The sequence below is a fragment of the Salmo salar genome, chromosome ssa10 (assembly GCF_905237065.1).
Source record: "Salmo salar chromosome ssa10, Ssal_v3.1, whole genome shotgun sequence".
Classification (NCBI taxonomy): domain Eukaryota; kingdom Metazoa; phylum Chordata; class Actinopteri; order Salmoniformes; family Salmonidae; genus Salmo; species Salmo salar.
Genome location: NC_059451.1, coordinates 114,926,389 through 114,944,969, shown reverse-complemented (window position 1 = coordinate 114,944,969; position 18,581 = coordinate 114,926,389). Strand labels below are relative to the sequence as shown.

At 40.1% G+C, this 18,581-nt stretch overlaps 2 protein-coding genes across 2 annotated transcripts; both read right to left on the bottom strand.

The window, feature by feature from the left end:
* Positions 1-287: 287 nt before the first annotated feature.
* LOC106561638 (fibroblast growth factor 4B-like) lies at positions 288-4,551 on the bottom strand. The gene is made up of 3 exons (XM_014125764.2): positions 3,957-4,551; positions 2,545-2,648; positions 288-2,176 (listed from the first exon to the last, which is right to left on the bottom strand). Exons 1-3 carry the CDS (start codon positions 4,255-4,257, stop codon positions 2,000-2,002), a joined length of 582 nt encoding a protein of 193 aa, XP_013981239.1. The 5' UTR covers positions 4,258-4,551; the 3' UTR covers positions 288-1,999.
* Positions 4,552-6,996: 2,445 nt separating this feature from the next.
* LOC106561637 (fibroblast growth factor 3) lies at positions 6,997-9,209 on the bottom strand. The gene is made up of 3 exons (XM_014125762.2): positions 8,552-9,209; positions 7,990-8,093; positions 6,997-7,771 (listed from the first exon to the last, which is right to left on the bottom strand). The coding sequence occupies exons 1-3, from the start codon at positions 8,826-8,828 to the stop codon at positions 7,439-7,441; spliced, it is 714 nt and encodes a 237-aa protein (XP_013981237.1). The 5' UTR covers positions 8,829-9,209; the 3' UTR covers positions 6,997-7,438.
* Positions 9,210-18,581: the final 9,372 nt, after the last annotated feature.

The following is an 18,581-nucleotide window of genomic DNA, read 5'->3' as shown; positions in this document are numbered from 1 at the left end:
TTATTTCATAGTTTTGATGTCTTCACTATTATTCCACAATGTAGAAAATAGTAAAAAAATTAAGAAAAACCCTTGAATGAGTAGGTGTATCAAAACTTTTGACTGGTACTGTGTTTGTAAACTATCGAGAGAGGTTGGCATTATTCACAGACAGAGCATTTTTTTTAGGTTGACTTGAACTTGAGTATTAGCTTGATAGGGTGGTGCAGAGTTGGTTTCAGTCTCTACTTGTCAATGCACTGCTTTCTGGAACAATCCATAACACAAAGTTGTTATGCTGCAGAACACAATTTATTTACTTTCCTAAAGTCTTTTGATAATATGCACAGCACATACACCATAATGTTGAACAGGACCTGTATAAAACTACAGACATAATGTTGATACATACTGTATAGGCTACATGAAATGCATAACATAAGGGGACATAATATAATTTTGAACTGAACGCAGAATATCACAAGGGATAATATTAATGACCACAGTAAGAAAGACATCTACTGCTCTATTCAATCCGTACCACGGAAGTTCAGCGTTAATGTGTGATTGAAATTTAACAACAATGTTCCAGCGTTAGCGGAGATTGCGTTCACATTAAACACTGCATAGAGATGTAGAATCTTAATTTGATCACCCTTTCCTGCAATGCAAGACATTTTTAACGTTTAGTGTATTTGAGGTTTAAAAAGTCTTCTGAGGTTCCCTTACAAAAAATGCATCAACACCTACAAAAATGTCCATTAATTATAATCCAAATAACAATTCACATTTCCTATTGCTGCAGGATTATTGTCCTGCTGTAACAAACTGGCTCAAATTAAGATCCTACATCAGTATGTTGGCTAAATCTGAAATTAACTTTATATTTCCATTCGGCAATTTGTAATGCTTCAGCTATACAGACTGAATAGAGAGCCCTGTTTCAGTTTACAGTATATGTCAATTTTCTGCATCTGCTGTGCCAAAGAAGAAATTATATTCTTCTTGGTTTAATTTCCACATATCAGGCATTGAGTACAACAAGACATATGTTTGAAATACAGGAAACCTTACAACGTAACAATGTCATAGATAACTTTATATATGTATATAAAGTTAGAATAATCACTAATGTGGCCGTAGAGGAGGGTCCAGTCATTTGTGTGTAAATTTGCTATTTATGAAAGAGTTTTTACCATACATGCATACAACAACAATATAGTTCAACCTTGGACCGGGGTTAACGGATGTGCCATCTAAACTCCGATTCCATCTCTCTGATTGGGTTCCTCTCTATTCAATCTCATCAGTGATATCCAGTGTCGGCTAAGTTGTAAAGCGTAGAAGCGTGGTTGCGTCATACTGTATGTCATGCTCAGAAAGACAACATAAATGACACTGAACAAACAACAACACAATCCCTCCTTGCTTCTCCATAATGAGGTAGTAAAACACTAAATCAATTAGAAATGAAAAAAAAAAAAATACTGCAATGACACAACTCTGGCCAAGACCATGACTTTGTTCAACAAATACAATGCAGGAACCGATTTCTGTGTTGATTCGTTTTTGGGTCCACTCGTCATTGTACTGACCAATAAATAACTAATCATGGGACCAGTACTGAACTGAAGGGTTTGGACCTGCCATCATCATCTTCCTTTTTGATGCTGAGACACAAATCTGGCAAACGTGGGTCTCCAATTCCTTTCAAAGTAGTACAAGTAGGATAACAATGCTTACTGCACAACCTCTGCGCACAACAGATCTTTAAAAAAGTGCAAAATCAAATTTACTCTTAAAAAAAAAATCTCAAGACACTTATAGCAGCACACAAAACAAAACAATTGTCATTATTCATCCCCTCTTTCTACATTACTCCACTTTCCCAAAATACAAACATTCTCAGGAATCATAAATAAATAACTTAAATATCTCACTCTAGAAAAACATTTGAAAGTGCATTGTTTCCAGTCTCTCTCCTCTACCCTTGTTGAAGGTACAGTCTCATTGGAGTCATTCAGATCCTTGGTAAGAAGTGTGTCACTGTCATAGCTGGTGTAACTCGATTTCCTTTTTTGGTTTTGCCAGTCTTACTCAGTCCAATATACATCCCTGGGTGGGCTGCTGACTCATAAGCATTGTAGTTATTTGCCAAGAGATTCTCCTTGAACTTGCACTCATCATTGTAATGACCCTGGAGAAGAGATGAGAGAAGAGAGGTTAATATTTACCTTAAAATAATCCAATGTACAGTAGACTATAACGAAACTCTGTTGGCCAAATGACCCCAATCACGCATGTCAATCTCAACACCTGGGATTTTTTTGACAATTCCATATTACCATATAGGCTACTGTACATGTCATGGAGTCTAGGGAAAGGACATGTCTACACCTTGTATTGAATGCATCTGTGGCGTAGTGTACTATGACGTTCATAAGCTACAAAACATGTACAGGCATGCCAAGACATTGACTATCATTTTGCTGTGGAGATCTCTCATGAAGCAAAGTATGTTGTGACGCAGAAATACATCCCAGAAAACATGTCATGTCTACTTACAGATCCATAGAGCTTCCCTTTGCTGTTCATTGCCAGAAACATACCACTTCGGACGCCAAAGAGCGTCACAACCCCTCTCTCCACAGGTGATATCTCAAGGAGACCTGAAATGAGACAAAGAATATCACTGCTATGTTTACACTGTACTTATCTACACCAAAACGAAGTTGTTTATAATCCATTGTGTTGTAAAACTAGACGGAGTAGATAAGGACAACTGTAGTAGACAGGTCTGTTTAGGTCTCTGTTTAAACTGGTACTGGAACATCCTGCAAGGAAATGATGCTTTCCTCCCTTGATACTAGGTGATGAATTGGAGCATCGAGTAGGCCTAGGCTAAATATGATCTAGACTTCCTTTCAGTCAAGTACCCAGTAACAGGTTGGACTTTTGATTAAATTGCCTACGTTGGGCTTGCACAATAAAACAAGATAAAAAAACACAACAACTTGGTCTTGTCTCTGTGGCTCTATTTGAGGATTGTTTAAAAAAAAAAAAAACATATTCTCATTTGTGAGGAAAGAAGAGAAAAATAGTCCATATTTTCTAATGGGTCCTGACTTTATGCACTACTGGACCTAATACCATAATGTATTATGATGACTAGTCTATTCTCCATAATACCTCCCGAGTTGTCTAAGGCACTGCATCTCAGTGCAAGAGGTGTCACTGCAGTCCCTGGTTTGAATCCAGGCTGCATCACATCAAGCTGTGATTGGGAGTCCCATTGGCCCAGCGCCGTCCAGGTTTGGCCAGGGTAGGCGGTCATAGTAAATAAGAATTTGTTCTTATTTTGAGGTATTTTGATCTAATATTTTGTGATTTTGAAAAAAGTTATATATATACTTGAATGGGGTTAGATCTATAAACAGTTTTATATATACCAGTGAGCCCAAAGATAAATAATCCACTTGGTTAGAGAGATTTTTTTTATAACGTTTTAATAAAATAGTACATTTTAAAGTGAGTGTGTTTGGGGCAACCCCCCCCCCCACACTCTCAGATCTGGTATCATCCCTGATTCCTTTTGACATTTCAGAAACATGTCCCGAAGCCTTTTTAATTGAAAAAAAAGACCAGCGAAAATTGTTCAAGGAGGCGCAATAAATAAAAGCCTTGCAAAGAAGCCGAAATGAAAAATCACTTTTGGCTAAAACACACCGTTGCATCCTTCGACTGTAGTCACATGGGACAATAACACTAACATCCATGTGACGTCAATTCGCTAGTAGCCTAATCTAAACACAGTATTATGCTCAAGTTGGCACGGTGCCCATTCACACAACTCGATCCCACAATATGAATTTCCAAAGTGGTGGCGCATGGCATAAACAGGTTGCAGACCAAGAGAGGGGCATCAAACAATTGGCGCAAAGATGATGAGTTCAATAAAAGCATGAGAATGAACTTACTGTATCTATTTTCGTTATGTATTCCAGTTATCTTTCCGTCTGGTAAAACTTGAATATGAAACCCAATGCCGACATTGCAGTATAGACGCCGAAGTCTTTTGATGCCTGTAAGATAGTCACCGTCTCGGTTGATTTCTCTTTTTTCCCATGGGTTTCGAGCCAGTGAGCGAGAGTAGAGCGTTTCCCAATGGCGCTCTGGAGTGTCGGTCTGCCTACCCGCGAATGGGGCAGTGCGCACTGAGGTACACACTAGTCCCCACACCAGAAGCGGTACTGGTAGCCAGGACGCGTGGACAGACATCCCTGTGTGCGGTCGGTCAGTGCTGTGTTTGAAGAGGTTTTACAATTCCCCAAATCCCCTTTCCCCTGTCCGTGGTGCTCACAGGTTGACAAAAAAGTTGTGGAGACTGTGGGACTCAGTGAGCCTCACTAGTCTATCCAGTGAAAAAGTTAACTTATTTCTGAGTCTGCATGAAGTCTTTTCTGTAGGCTACTTGAATGGCTCCGCTGTTTTTTGTTTTGTTTTTTGTATTACTCTATTCCGAGTTGCTTTGTGTTGGAGTTGTGAGTTGTCAGGCGTATTGCAGGACATGGCCATGTATCTCCTCTCCTGACGATACTTATATGTGCTCCGAAATTTCATCACACGCCACCTACTGCACCAAAATGTTGCTCTCAACTCTTAGAGTCGGAGCAACCTTCGACGCAAAGTCATTAGAAAACCACCTCCCTTTCTTGTGCACTTTGATATCGGAGTGGCGGTGGGCAAGCAATTCAATGCGCTCGGTTGATGTATTGACTGTAATGTTAGTGTGAGCTGACACATGTAACCTATATAAAAACGTTTTGCCCAGCCTGTATATAGTGTATTTTTATCTTGCTCTTCCCAGGCTTCTCAATGTGTGTCCAGGCGACAGGATGAATTACGCATGGGATCGTTGTCTAAAACTTCCTCCGATATCGTCTGAAATAAAACAAATGTGTTGCAGGATGCAGAATAGGAAGCTGAAAAGCCAGCAGACTGTTGCACAGTAGACAGTGCTATAAATGAAACCATAACAGGAAAACAACAGCACTTTAGTGGAATTTCCTACTTTTACAATAATGGAAATAAGAGACAGGTGGAGCGAAAACAATTATTTAAATGGGACAATGTCAACAATAAGGTTATATTTGTATTATTTTGATGCAAGACAAATACTTTAGCATCTTAAAAAGGTTGGAGACATTATCAACCCAAGTCTCCTGCATGGGGATGAGGGATCTACAGTAATCTGATACAGACATCTTCTGTTCATCTGATCAGCTAAACACAATGTAAAACACCCAGACTGTACCAAGCGATTACGCACAGGGTTCCAAGGCTTTACGCACAGGATGTTGGAGTTGTCCATTATTAGACTCAACTTCTGGCCCATCGTGTTCAGTGATGCGTAAAACACCCATGCAATACCAATGCACGTCCATAAAAGTTAAATAAAAGTTAATATCAAAGGTTTGCTCGATGTTTGAACCCTATGTGTGACCGTCCAGACCTTGGAAAGCCTATTGCCACTCTGCCAGTGTAATACACAACCGGAATGACATTGAGGTGTCAATTGGTGCGTGAGGCGCAGCGACTTTTGCACCTGTTCACAAACATGATTTAATTATTTCAAGCTGGCGAATTACTGGTGGAAAAATTGCGGCGAATTGTTGTTAAATTATACATAAAACAAAGACTGAGGGCCATGTAAGAAGCTATATTAAATCCACAGGAGGTGGGTGGCACCTTCATTGGGGAGGACAGACTCATTTTAATGGCTAGAGTGGAATGAGTGGAATGGTATCAAATACATCAAACACATGGGTTCCATTTGTTTGTTGCCATTCCATTAGCTCCTTTCCAACCATTATTATGAGCCGTCCTCCTCTCAGCAGCCTCCACTGATAAATCTCTATTTACTTTTGATATAAGGTGGTCCTGAGTTTAAGTCAAAAACGGTCCATGTAATGTCTGTGACACCATTACTTTGGCAAAATTCTCAAATATACTTAACTTTATTTGATGTTTAAAATGTGTTTTTGGTATTAAACTTCCAACAATATTGCTTTGGAATCGGTTCAGAGTAAATGTTTAACGCAAACTCATGTCCGAAGAAAAATATTAGCCTTTAGTCTGATATTTAGACAGCCTACTTATTTTATTTGATACTTGAAAAAAAGTCTGAAAATCTTCAGGTTTAGGTAATTAATTGCTTTGCAAGAATCAAACTTCAACACAGTCTTTTAGATCGTTTTTTTTATTAGATCGATGGTTGTTGATATTTACCCATATCGTATCACACAAGAGCCGAAATATGAATAATAATTTCAGGCTTCTGAGTTCTAGCCTATACGTAGGCGTTCCAGCTGCTCTCCATGGTACTACATTTTAGCCACGTGGTTTTGCGTTGTCGTCAGATCGATGCTGGACGGGGTGCCGCATCCAGGATGTCTGTGTTCAACTTTTCACAGGCTGTGAAACAATGTATGTTAAAGCCACAGTCCGTCACTTGTTTCAGTAATTTCAAATAATAAAATACATTGATTTTGTAAGACAATGATTTATGACTACCTACAACTGTCTAACCTTATCATTACTCCAAAAACGAATGACCTGTGCTCCTTTCGTTATGTTTCTGTTGTCATTGGGAAATTGGTCATCTAATAATAGCTTCAAATATGTATTTTAACGAGTACAGTTACTCTCTTGGAATGTAATTTAATGTGAACAGAACGTCTGAAGAGAAGTGGTTTTACTTGCTGCCCCTAGGGTGCAGTGTCTACTAATGAACAGAACCGATGCTACACATTGAAAACAGAACCCAAAGGCTGCGTTTACACAGGCAGCCCGATAATTCCACAAAACTCTAGACTATTTGCCTAATTCTTAAATAAAAATATAGACTGCCATGATTAATGAAACTTGAGTTATATAAACCAGTAGAAAAACAATGCAAAAGCAATTTTGATAGAAAATGTGTTCATGATATAAAAATCAAATAAATAAACACCACAATGGTAATATACATAATATTTATCATTTGCAAAAACTTTTACCCATAGTAACGTACATCAGGATGGGACCTGGCATGCATCAAGCTTTACCAACGGAGTCACAGAGGACAATATACCACTGATTGTACAAGTGCTTTTTTGTACATTATATTCTTGTGTAAATCCACATGCATCCTTCCAGACATCTTCCTATGAAATGGTCATCAAGAAAAATACAGGACATTAACTTCATGTAATTCCAATGATGTGATTTAACAGTAAGAGTACACAGATACGTTATATTCAAGACACTGATCACTTTATTCACAGGACAGTATCATTATGCCGGTTTAAATGAGGGCAGGGGTAGCTTGTATCTCTCAGTCACCAGTCATGCTCTTCCCACAGTCCACGTGTCTGACAAGTGAGACTTGTCATCAAGCTCCCTGGAGATGGACACATCTCTATCTCCTCTGCCCTGTTCCCCCTGTGAGTCCGAGGGCCGTCTGCCTGTACCCCAGACTACTGTTGATCAACAGGTGAACCATGTCATGGTCCTCGTTGCCCAGGACCCTAGGCAGGAAGAGGGAGGCCTTCTCTGTCTTTCGGGTCTTCAGGCCCCGCCTTGGCTGGCCCTTTCCATTGATTGACACATACCACAGCCTCCCAGCGCTCACCCTTTGCTTACTTCCTGTTGAGGTGGAGTGTGGGGTCGTCCGGTAGCGGTGGGAGGCGTAGGTGTTGTAGCCTAACTCATGGATCCGCTCCATGAACTCACACTCCTGGGTGAAGGCAGCCTGAGAACAAAATGACTTTAGTTGAAACCAAATAAAGTTTTTCCAAATGTAACAGAGACTGTATATGAATGGTAGTCAATTATCCAATTATTAGAAAGAGAGAGAGAGAGAGAGAGAGAGAGAGAGAGAGAGAGAGAGAGAGAGACAGAAGGACAGACAGACAGACAGAAGAACAGAGGCAGGACAAAGATAGAGCTCAGAGATCATCTCTCATTTACAGATGCATGTAGTCGTCCTTTTTGGTTCATGGCCAGATATCTCCCGGAGAACAGTCCTTTAATCATCACCAGTCCCACATCCACTGCTGTGATCTCCAATATACCTCAATTGGAAAACAATTTAGTCAATAAAAAAAAAAGTTCATTCATTGTCATTTCATGGAATGAGAAGTGATACTTATGTCAGTGTAATAACAATGTTATTATAATGTATATACCACTACAGTTGTGTTGGATGCAACAACAATGTTGTATGGATTTTAGTTAAGACTTCAGTAACACTTTACATCATCATCAGGCAGTCTTCTGGTCTCTCCAATGTAGCCTTCCAAATTGCCAATGCACAGTGGCTAGTAGGAACGACCCCCATAATTAAGAAGTAAAACAGAGCTCTGTTTTAACGGAGAAATCATGAATGTCTACTTTAAAACTATTTCCAATCATGTATACCGTGGGACTATCCTTGTTAGTCTTTAGCCTCTATAGTGGCTGAACATAAACTTCAATATATGTATAACATATAAGAAGGCAGAAATAAGAGCGTAAATTATACTGTACTCACTGAAAGGGTTATGCTCCTCCAGGGTCCCATCTATTTTCCCATTGGGATGTATTTGTAAGTGATATTTTGTGGCACAGTATAGCTTTCTGTGTCTCGGTGCTCCCCCAAGGTGCTCATACACTCCTCCGCGCCCCACAGCATCCCTGCGCTGCCTCGGGTCACAGCTCTGCCCACCGACACTCTGCGGAGTAGATGTCCTGACCACCGAAGAAGAACGAGGCTTTTGGTGACAGGGGTGTAATACATTCACCAATAGCAAGACCAGAATTATAACCATTGTGGCATGGCCGAAAATAGTATATTAGTCCTTTTCCATGAGTGACATAAACGGACTCAATAGTTTCCATCGAATTCTTAGGAAGTCCATTAGTCCAGTCCGATAAAATGGATCCACTTTAGATACATTCGTTTTGCCAACAGTAACTCGCTTTCAGTCAACCTGATTTTGAAATCGTCATGGAAATGAGACGAGTACACCGTGAAGATGTCCAAGTTGCGCGCAAAATAAAAGCCCTCGTTCATTCGATAGCCCTTTTGCGGCGATTGTTACGACGGAGAAAGGCAAGGTACGGTCTTGTGTGAGCTATGAGAATGCAGTAGGTATGGATGGATAAAACATGACATTACACACAGAGGCTCATTGCTGAAAGCAGCTTCACAAAGGGCGAGCCAGCCATCTGAGGACAGAGCGTTCCTCTCAGCTTTACTTTTGATGGATCCAAAATGCCAATTAGACATTCCAAAATTATAGCCTACAGCATGGGTTTCAACACCAGCATTCCCCTGGTCAATTCAAACTCCCAACTCTTGCCCACTTGGTGGAAAGATGCTAAAACGAAGACATCGGTGGTAAAGATGGCAGAAATGGTTTCACATTCGAAACAGCTGGACACTATAATGTTATTTAGAGGGCAGACATAGTGATCAAAATATGTACATCTTATTTAAAGTATTCCCACAAATAGTATATAGTCTACACCCCTGTCAAGATATTGGTACATGTTATGGCTGTTTTGTAGTGTCAAAATAAATCTGATGGAATAACACATTTCTATTTTGAAGAGATGGAGGTATGGAATAGGTTTATGGGAGAAAGACTGCAAGTGGAAAGGATGCCACACTGCTTGCTTAGTGGGTACTGGCTCATACTGAGGCTCGAACACAGGACGTCTGCCGAACACAGGATGTCTGCTTCGCAAACACAAGTGACTGCCCTCCAGGAGCATCTTGCCCAGTCACTCCACTGAAAGCAAGTGCAGAAACTTTAGGTAGACTGAGTTTCACAGATCCCCATCTGCTACACAAGCCAGTATTACTATGAGTATCTGGAGGAGGCAGCACATGTTCCACTGCAGAGAAACACCCATGGAGCAGGTTAAGTGCCTTGCTTAAGGGCACATGGCAGTAGGTGGCATCTGATATTGTGATGCCAGATACAAAATTAGATGTATCCTGATTGCAGCTTCAGTTACCAGCTCACTCCCACCACTTCCAGGATTTGATCCAGCAACCTTCTGGTTACTGGCCTGCTTCTTTGGCCTCAAGGCTCATATTTACTGTCTATTCACTCACTTGGATGCTACACCAAAGACTGATATTCCATGTTCCTACCATTCTTTATCGTACGCTCATAGTTCACTGTAAAATATTGAAGTTTGCTAAAGCTCAGAGTTTAACCCACAAATTACTCATGCTGAAATTGCTTAGATCTTGGCAGCGTTGTGGTTACAGCCTTGATAATTAGCACTCCATCATTAAGCTACATATCTATCATGCCCTTGGCATTGTGTGAGAGCGGAGTGGAGTGCTTGCTCATGAAGCCATAGACCCATGGCATACTGCACAGAGAGTACTCATGGGATTGTGTCGATCATTTGTCCCGCCCTTTATATAATGACGGTTGGCCACACATCCAAGTTTTAAAAAGGATTCTAAAGTTTGTAATTTCCATTTAAAAATGTCAGACTTGATTTCCCTAACATAAAATGTATCAACCCCAACAAAAAATATCCATAAAATATAATTAACATAATAATGTACATTTCCTGTTAGCTGTAAGATTATTTTCCTGCTGTAGCAAACTGGCTCAAATTAAGATCCTACATCTGTATGGTGTAGTTTGTTACACGTCTTTAGCTCTGTTTCTCATAGACCTACAAATCGACTATCATGTCATGTTTTTGCTGGTGACTGTGCATGTCTGATGTGGTGGGACTGAGAGTATAGTTAGTTGAGGCCCTTTGAAGTATTTTTGATCTGAGGGCCCGTTTAGGTTGTAGGCAATCAAGGTATGGGTGTTAGGGTTGTTTGGTGTTAGAGTTGTAAGGTTGTGAGCCTGTAGAGTTGTAAGGCTGTAGAGTTGTAAGGTTGAAAGGATGTAGAGTTGTAAGGCTGTAGAGTTTTAAGGCTGTGAGCTGTATGGTTATAGAGTTGTAAGGCTGTAGAGTTGTACGGTTGTAAGGCTGTAGAGTTGTAAGGCTGTAGAATTGTAAGGCTGTAGAGTTGTAAGGCTGTGGAGTTGTAAGGCTGTAGAGTTGTAAGGTTGTAAGGTTGTAGACTTGTAAGGCTGTATAGTTGTACGTCTAAGGTTGTAAGGCTGTAGAGTTGTAAGGTTGTAGAGTTGTAATGCTGTAGAGTTGTAATGCTGTAGAGTTGTAAGGCTGTAGAGTTGTAAGGCTGTAGAGTTGTAAGGCTGTAGAGTTGTAAGGTTGTAAGGTTGTAGAGTTGTAACGTTGTAGAGTTGTAACATTGTAGAGTTGTAAGGTTGAAAGGATGTAGAGTTGTAAGGCTGTAGAGTTGTAATGCTATAGAGTTGTAATGCTGTAGAGTTGTAAGGTTGTAGAGTTGTAATGTTGTAGAGTTGTGAGGTTATAAGGTTGTAGAATTGTAAGGCTGCAGAGTTGTACGGTTGTAGATTTGTAAGGTTGTAGAGTTGTATGGCTGTAGAGTTGTGGGGTTATAAGGTTGTAGAGTTGTAAGGCTGTAGAGTTGTAAGGTTGTAAGACTGTAGAGTTGTAAGCTTGTAAATTTGTAAGGTTGTAGAGTTGTAAGGCTGTAGAGTTGTAAGGTTATAAGGTTGTAGAGTTGTAAGGTTGTAGAGTTGTAAGGCTGTTGAGTTGTACGGTTGTAGAGTTGTAAGGCTGTAGAGTTGTAAGGTTTTAGAGTTGTAAGGCTGTAGAGTTGTAAGGTTGTAGAGTTGTAAGGCTGTAGAGTTGTAAGGTTGTAGAGTTGTAAGGCTGTAGAGTTGTAATGTTGTAGATTTGTAAGGTTGTAGAGTTGTGAGGCTGTAGAGTTGTAAGGTTGTAAGGCTGTAGAGTTGTAAGCTTGTAAGGTTGTAGAGTTGTAAGGCTGCAGAGTTGTAAGGCTGTAGAGTTGTACGGTTGTAAGGATGTAGAGTTGTAAGGTTGTAGATTTGTAAGGTTGTAGAGTTGTGAGGCTGTAGAGTTGTGAGGTTAAAAGGTTGTAGAGTTGGAAGGCTGTAGACTGTAGAGTTGTAAGGTTGTAAGACTGTAGAGTTGTAAGCTTGTAAGGTTGTAGAGTTGTAAGGCTGCAGAGTTATAAGGCTGTAGAGTTGTACGGTTGTAAGGCTGTAGAGTTGTAAGGTTGTAGAGTTGTAAGGCTGTAGAGTTGTAAGGTTGTAGAGTTGTAAGGCTGTATAGTTGTAAGTCTAAGGTTGTAAGACTGTAGAGTTCTAAGGCTGTAGAGTTGTAAGGTTGTAGAGTTATTCAGGCTGTAGAGTTGTAAGGTTGTAGAGTTGTAAGGCTGTATAGTTGTAAGTCTAAGGTTGTAAGACTGTAGAGTTCTAAGGCTGTAGAGTTGTAAGGTTGTAGAGTTATTCAGGCTGTAGAGTTGCAAGGTTGTAGAGTTGTAAGGTTGTAGAGTTGTAAGGCTGTAGAGTTGTAAGGTTGTAAGGTTGTAGAGTTGTACGGTTGTAAGGCTGTAGAGTTGTAAGGTTGTGGAGTTGTAAGGCTGTAGAGTTGTAAGGTTGTAGAGTTGTACGGTTGTACGGCTGTAGAGTTGTAAGGTTTTAGAGTTGTAATGTTGTAGAGTTGTAATGTTGTAGATTTGTAAGGTTGTAGAGTTGTAAGGCTGTAGAGTTGTAAGGTTGTAGAGTTGTAAGGCTGTAGAGTTGTAATGTTGTAGAGTTGTAAGGTTGTAGAGTTGTGAGGTTATAAGGTTGTAGAGTTGTAAGGCTGTAGAGTTGTAAGGTTGTAAGGTTATAGAGCTGTAAGCTTGTAAGGTTGTAAGTCTATAGAGTTGTAACGCTGTAGAGTTGTAAGGTTGTAAGGCTGTAGAGTTGTAAGGCTGTAGAGTTGTAATGTTGTAGAGTTGTAAGGTTGTAAGACTGTAGAGTTGTAAGGTTGTAAGACTGTAGAGTTGTAAGCTTGTAAGGTTGTAAAGTTGTAAGGCTGTAGAGTTGTAAGGCTGTAGAGTTGTAAGGCTGTAGAGTTGTAAGGTTGTAGAGTTGTAAGGCTGTAGAGTTGTAAGGCTGTAGAGTTGTAAGGTTTTAGAGTTGTAAGGCTGTAGAGTTGTAAGGTTGTAGAGTTGTAAGGCTGTAGAGTTGTAATGTTGTAGATTTGTAAGGTTGTAGAGTTGTGAGGTTATAAGGTTGTAGAGTTGTAAGGCTGTAGAGTTGTAAGGTTGTAAGTCTGTAGAGTTGTAAGCTTGTAAGGTTGTAGAGTTGTAAGGCTGCAGAGTTGTAAGGCTGTAGAGTTGTACGGTTGTAAGGATGTAGAGTTGTAAGGTTGTAGATTTGTAAGGTTGTAGAGTTGTAAGGCTGTAGAGTTGTGAGGTTAAAAGGTTGTAGAGTTGGAAGGCTGTAGACTGTAGAGTTGTAAGGTTGTAAGACTGTAGAGTTGTAAGCTTGTAAGGTTGTAGAGTTGTAAGGCTGCAGAGTTGAAAGGCTGTAGAGTTGTACGGTTGTAAGGCTGTAGAGTTGTAAGGCTGTAGAGTTGTAAGGTTGTAGAGTTGTAAGGCTGTAGAGTTGTAAGGCTGTAGAGTTGTAAGGTGGTAGAGTTGTAAGGCTGTAGAGATGTAATGTTGTAGAGTTGTAAGGTTGTAGAGTTTAGGCTGTAGAGATGTAATGTTGTAGAGTTGTAAGGTTGTAGAGTTGTGGGGTTATAAGGTTGTAGAGTTGTAAGGCTGTAGAGTTGTAAGGTTATAAGGCTGTAGAGTTGTAAGGTTGTAGAGTTGTAAGGCTGTTGAGTTGTACGGTTGTAGAGTTGTAAGACTGTAGAGTTCTAAGGCTGTAGAGTTGTAAAGTTGTAGAGTTGTAAGGTTGTAGAGTTGTAAGGTTGTAGAGTTGTAAGGTTGTAGAGTTGTAAGGCTGTAGAGTTGTAAGGTTGTAGAGTTGTAAGGCTGTAGAGTTGTAAGGCTGTAGAGTTGTAAGGTTGTAGAGTTGTGAGGTTGTAAGGTTGTAGAGTTGTAAGGCTGTAGAGTTGTAAGGTTGTAGAGTTGTAGAGTTGTAAGCTTGTAAGGTTGTAGAGTTGTAAGGCTGTAGAGTTGTAAGGCTGTAGAGTTGTACGGTTGTACGGCTGTAGAGTTGTAAGGCTGTAGAGTTGTAATGTTGTAGAGTTGTAAGGTTGTAAGACTGTAGAGTTGTAAGGTTGTAAGGCTGTAGAGTTGTAAGCTTGTAAGGTTGTAGAGTTGTAAGGCTGTAGAGTTGTAAGGCTGTAGAGTTGTACGGTTGTAAGGCTGTAGAGTTGTAAGGCTGTAGAGTTGTAAGGTTTTAGAGTTGTAAGGTTGTAGAGTTGTAATGTTGTAGAGTTGTAAGGTTCTAAGGTTGTAGAATTTAAGGCTGTAGAGTTGTAAGGCTGTAGAGTTGTTTATAAGGTTGTAGAGTTGTAAGGCTGTAGAGTTGTAAGCTTGTAAAGTTGTAAGGTTGTAGAGTTGTAAGGCTGTAGAGTTGTAAGGTTATAAGGTTGTAGAGTTGTAAGGTTGTAGAGTTGTAAGGCTGTAGAGTTGTACGGTTGTAGAGTTGTAAGGCTGTAGAGTTGTAAGGTTGTAGAGTTGTAAGGCTGTAGAGTTGCAATAGAGTTGTAAGGTTGTAGAGTTGTAAGGTTGTAGAGTTGTAAGGCTGTAGAGTTGTAAGGTTGTAAGGTTGTAGAGTTGTAAGCTTGTAGAGTTGTAAGGCTTTAGAGTTGTAAGGCTGTAGAGTTGTAAGGTTGTAAGGCTGTAGAGTTGTAAGGTTGTAGAGTTGTAAGGCTGTAGAGTTGTAAGGTTGTAGGGTTGTAGAGTTGTAAGGCTGTAGAGTTGTAAGGTTGTAGAGTTGTAAGGTTGTAGAGGCTTTAGAGTTGTAAGGTTGTAGAGTTGTAAGGCTGTAGAGTTGTAAGGTTGTAGAGTTGTAAGGCTGTAGAGTTGTAAGGTTGTAGAGTTGTAAGGCTGTAGAGTTGTAAGGCTGTAGAGTTGTAAGGTTGTAGAGTTGTAGGTTGTAGAGTTGTAAGGTTGTAGAGTTGTAAGGCTGTAGAGTTGTAAGGCTGTAGATTGTAAGGTTGTAGAGTTGTAAGGTTGTAGAGTTTGTAAGGCTATAGAGTTGTAACGCTGTAGAGTTGTAAGGCTGTAGAGTTGTAAGGCTGTAGAGTTGTAAGGCTATAGAGTTTTAAGGCTGTATTGTAAGGCTGTAGAGTTGTAAGGCTGTAGAGTTGTAATGCTGTAGAGTTGTAAGGTTGTAAGGCTGTAGAGTTGTAAGGTTGTAAGACTGTAGAGTTGTAAGCTTGTAAGGTTGTAAAGTTGTAAGGCTGTAGAGTTGTAAGGCTGTAGAGTTGTACGGTTTTAAGGCTGTAGAGTTGTAAGGTTGTAGAGTTGTAAGGTTTTAGAGTTGTAAGGTTGTAGAGTTGTAATATTGTAGAGTTGTGAGGTTATAAGGTTGTAGAATTGTAAGGCTGCAGAGTTGTACGGTTGTAGAGTTGTAAGGCTGTAGAGTTGTGGGGTTATAAGGTTGTAGAGTTGTAAGGCTGTAGAGTTGTAAGGTTGTAAGACTGTAGAGTTGTACGCTTGTAAATTTGTAAGGTTGTAGAGTTGTAAGGCTGTAGATTTTTAAGGTTATAAGGTTGTAGAGTTGTAAGGTTGTAGAGTTGTAAGGCTGTTGATTTGTACGGTTGTAGAGTTGTAAGGCTGTAGAGTTGTAAGGCTGTAGAGTTGTAAGGTTTTAGAGTTGTAAGGCTGTAGAGTTGTAAGGTTGTAGAGTTGTAAGGCTGTAGAGTTGTAATGTTGTAGATTTGTAAGGTTGTAGAGTTGTGAGGTTATAAGGTTGTAGAGTTGTAAAGCTGTAGAGTTGTAAGGTTGTAAGTCTGTAGAGTTGTAAGCTTGTAAGGTTGTAGAGTTGTAAGGCTACAGAGTTGTAAGGCTGTAGAGTTGTACGGTTGTAAGGATGTAGAGTTGTAAGGTTGTAGATTTGTAAGGTTGTAGAGTTGTAAGGCTGTAGAGTTGTGAGGTTAAAAGGTTGTAGAGTTGGAAGGCTGTAGACTGTAGAGAGGTAAGGTTGTAAGACTGTAGAGTTGTAAGCTTGTAAGGCTGTAGAGTTGTAAGGCTGCAGAGTTGTAAGGCTGTAGAGTTGTACGGTTGTAAGGCTGTAGAGTTGTAAGGCTGTAGAGTTGTAAGGCTGTAGAGTTGTAAGGCTGTAGAGTTGTAAGGTTGTAGAGTTGTAAGGCTGTATAGTTGTAAGTCTAAGATTGTAAGACTGTAGAGTTCTAAGGCTGTAGAGTTGTAAGGTTGTAGAGTTTTTCAGGCTGTAGAGTTGCAAGGTTGTAGAGTTGTAAGGTTGTAGAGTTGTACGGGTTTGTAAGGCTGTAGAGTTGTAAGGCTGTAGAGTTGTAAGGTTAGTTGTAAGGCTGTAGAGTTGTAAGGTTGTAGAGTTGTAAGGCTGTTGAGTTGTAAGGCTGTAGAGTTGTAAGGTTGTAGAGTTGTAGTTAAGGCTGTAGAGTTGTAAGGCTGTAGAGTTGTAAGGCTGTAGAGTTGTAAGGCTGTAGAGTTGTAAGGCTGTAGAGTTGTAAGGCTGTAGAGTTGTAAGGTTGTAGAGTTGTAAGGCTGTAGAGTTGTAATGTTGTAGATTTGTAAGGCTGTAGAGTTGTGAGGTTGTAAGGTTGTAGAGTTGTAAGGCTGTAGAGTTGTAAGGTTGTAGAGTTGTAAGGTTGTAGAGTTGTAAGGCTGTAGAGTTGTAAGGCTTAGGCTGTAGAGTTGTAAGGTTGTAGAGTTGTAAGGCTGCAGAGTTGTAAGGTTGTAGAGTTGTAAGGCTGTAGAGTTGTAATGTTGTAGAGTTGTAAGGTTGTAGATTTGTAATGTTGTAGAGTTGTAAGGCTGTAGAGTTGTAAGGTTGAAAGGCTGTAGAGTTGTAAGCTTGTAAGGTTGTAGAGTTGTAAGGCTGCAGAGTTGTAAGGCTGTAGAGTTGTACGGTTGTAAGGCTGTAGAGTTGTAAGGCTGTAGAGTTGTAAGGTTGTAGAGTTGTAAGCCTGTAGAGTTGTGAAGGTTGTAGAGTTGTAAGGCTGTAGAGCTGTAGAGTTGTAAGGTTGTAAGGCTGTAGAGTTGAAGCGTAAGGTTGTAGAGTTGTAAGGCTGTAGAGTTGTAAGGCTGTAGAGTTGTAAGGTTGTAAGGCTGTAGAGTTGTAAGGCTGTAGAGTTGTAAGGCTGTAGAGTTGTAAGGCTGTAGAGTTGTAAGGCTGTAGAGTTGTAAGGTTGTAGAGTTGTAAGGCTGTAGAGTTGTAAGCGGTTGTAAGGCTGTAGAGTTGTAAGGCTGTAGAGTTGTAAGGTTGTAGAGTTGTAAGGCTGTAGAGTTGTAAGGTTGTAAGGTTATAGAGTTGTAAGGTTGTAAGGCTGTAGAGTTGTAAGGCTGTAGAGTTGTAAGGCTGTAGAGTTGTAAGGCTATAGAGTTGTAAGGCTGTAGAGTTGTAAGGCTGTAGAGTTGTAAGGCTGTAGAGTTGTAAGGTTGTAAGGCTGTAGAGTTGTAAGGCTGTAGAGTTGTAAGGTTGTAGAGTTGTAGGGCTGTAGAGTTGTAAGGCTGTAGAGTTGTAAGGCTGTAGAGTTGTAAGGCTGTAGAGTTGTAGGTAAGGCTGTAGAGTTGTAAGGCTGTAGAGTTGTAAGGCTGTAGAGTTGTAAGGCTGTAGAGTATGTAAGGCTGTAGAGTTGTAAGGCTGTAGAGTTGTAAGGTTGTAGAGTTGTAAGGCTGTATAGTTGTAAGTCTAAGGTTGTAAGGCTGTAGAGTTGTAAGGTTGTAGAGTTGTAATGCTGTAGAGTTGTAATGCTGTAGAGTTGTAAGGCTGTAGAGTTGTAAGGCTGTAGAGTTGTACGGCTGTAGAGTTGTAAGGCTGTAGAGTTGTAAGGTTGTAAGGTTGTAAGGTTGTAGAGTTGTAACGTTGTAGAGTTGTAATGTTGTAGAGTTGTAAGGTTGAAAGGATGTAGAGTTGTAAGGCTGTAGAGTTGTAATGCTGTAGAGTTGTAAGGTTGTAGAGTTGTAAGGTTGTAGAGTTGTAAGGTTGTAGAGTTGTAATGTTGTAGAGTTGTGAGGTTATTAGGTTGTAGAATTGTAAGGTTGCAGAGTTGTACGGTTGTAGATTTGTAAGGTTGTAGAGTTGTAAGGCTGTAGAGTTGTGGGGTTATAAGGTTGTAGAGTTGTAAAGCTGTAGAGTTGTAAGGTTGTAAGACTGTAGAGTTGTAAGCTTGTAAAATTGTAAGGTTGTAGAGTTGTAAGGCTGTAGAGTTGTAAGGTTATAAGGTTGTAGAGTTGTAAGGTTGTAGAGTTGTAAGGCTGTTGAGTTGTACGGTTGTAGAGTTGTAAGGCTGTAGAGTTGTAAGGCTGTAGAGTTGTAAGGTTTTAGAGTTGTAAGGCTGTAGAGTTGTAAGGTTGTAGAGTTGTAAGGCTGTAGAGTTGTAATGTTGTAGATTTGTAAGGTTGTAGAGTTGTGAGGTTATAAGGTTGTAGAGTTGTAAGGCTGTAGAGTTGTAAGGTTGTAAGTCTGTAGAGTTGTAAGCTTGTAAGGTTGTAGAGTTGTAAGGCTGCAGAGTTGTATGGCTGTAGAGTTGTACGGTTGTAAGGATGT

What these genes read in the sequence shown, in the direction of transcription:
- LOC106561638 (XM_014125764.2), bottom strand. Translation starts at nt 4,257, where the DNA reads ATGTCTGTCCACGCGTCCTGGCTACCAGTACCGCTTCTGGTGTGGGGA. An exon ending in ACATAACGAAAATAGATACA is followed by an intron (nt 2,649 to 3,956) that starts GTAAGTTCATTC and finishes GTCTCATTTCAG; the next exon opens with GTCTCCTTGAGATATCACCT. An exon ending in AAGGGAAGCTCTATGGATCT is followed by an intron (nt 2,177 to 2,544) that starts GTAAGTAGACAT and finishes TCTCTTCTCCAG; the next exon opens with GGTCATTACAATGATGAGTG.
- LOC106561637 (XM_014125762.2), bottom strand. Translation starts at nt 8,828, where the DNA reads ATGGTTATAATTCTGGTCTTGCTATTGGTGAATGTATTACACCCCTGT. An exon ending in GGAGGAGCATAACCCTTTCA is followed by an intron (nt 8,094 to 8,551) that starts GTGAGTACAGTA and finishes TTTCCAATTGAG; the next exon opens with GTATATTGGAGATCACAGCA. An exon ending in AAGGACGACTACATGCATCT is followed by an intron (nt 7,772 to 7,989) that starts GTAAATGAGAGA and finishes TTTTGTTCTCAG; the next exon opens with GCTGCCTTCACCCAGGAGTG.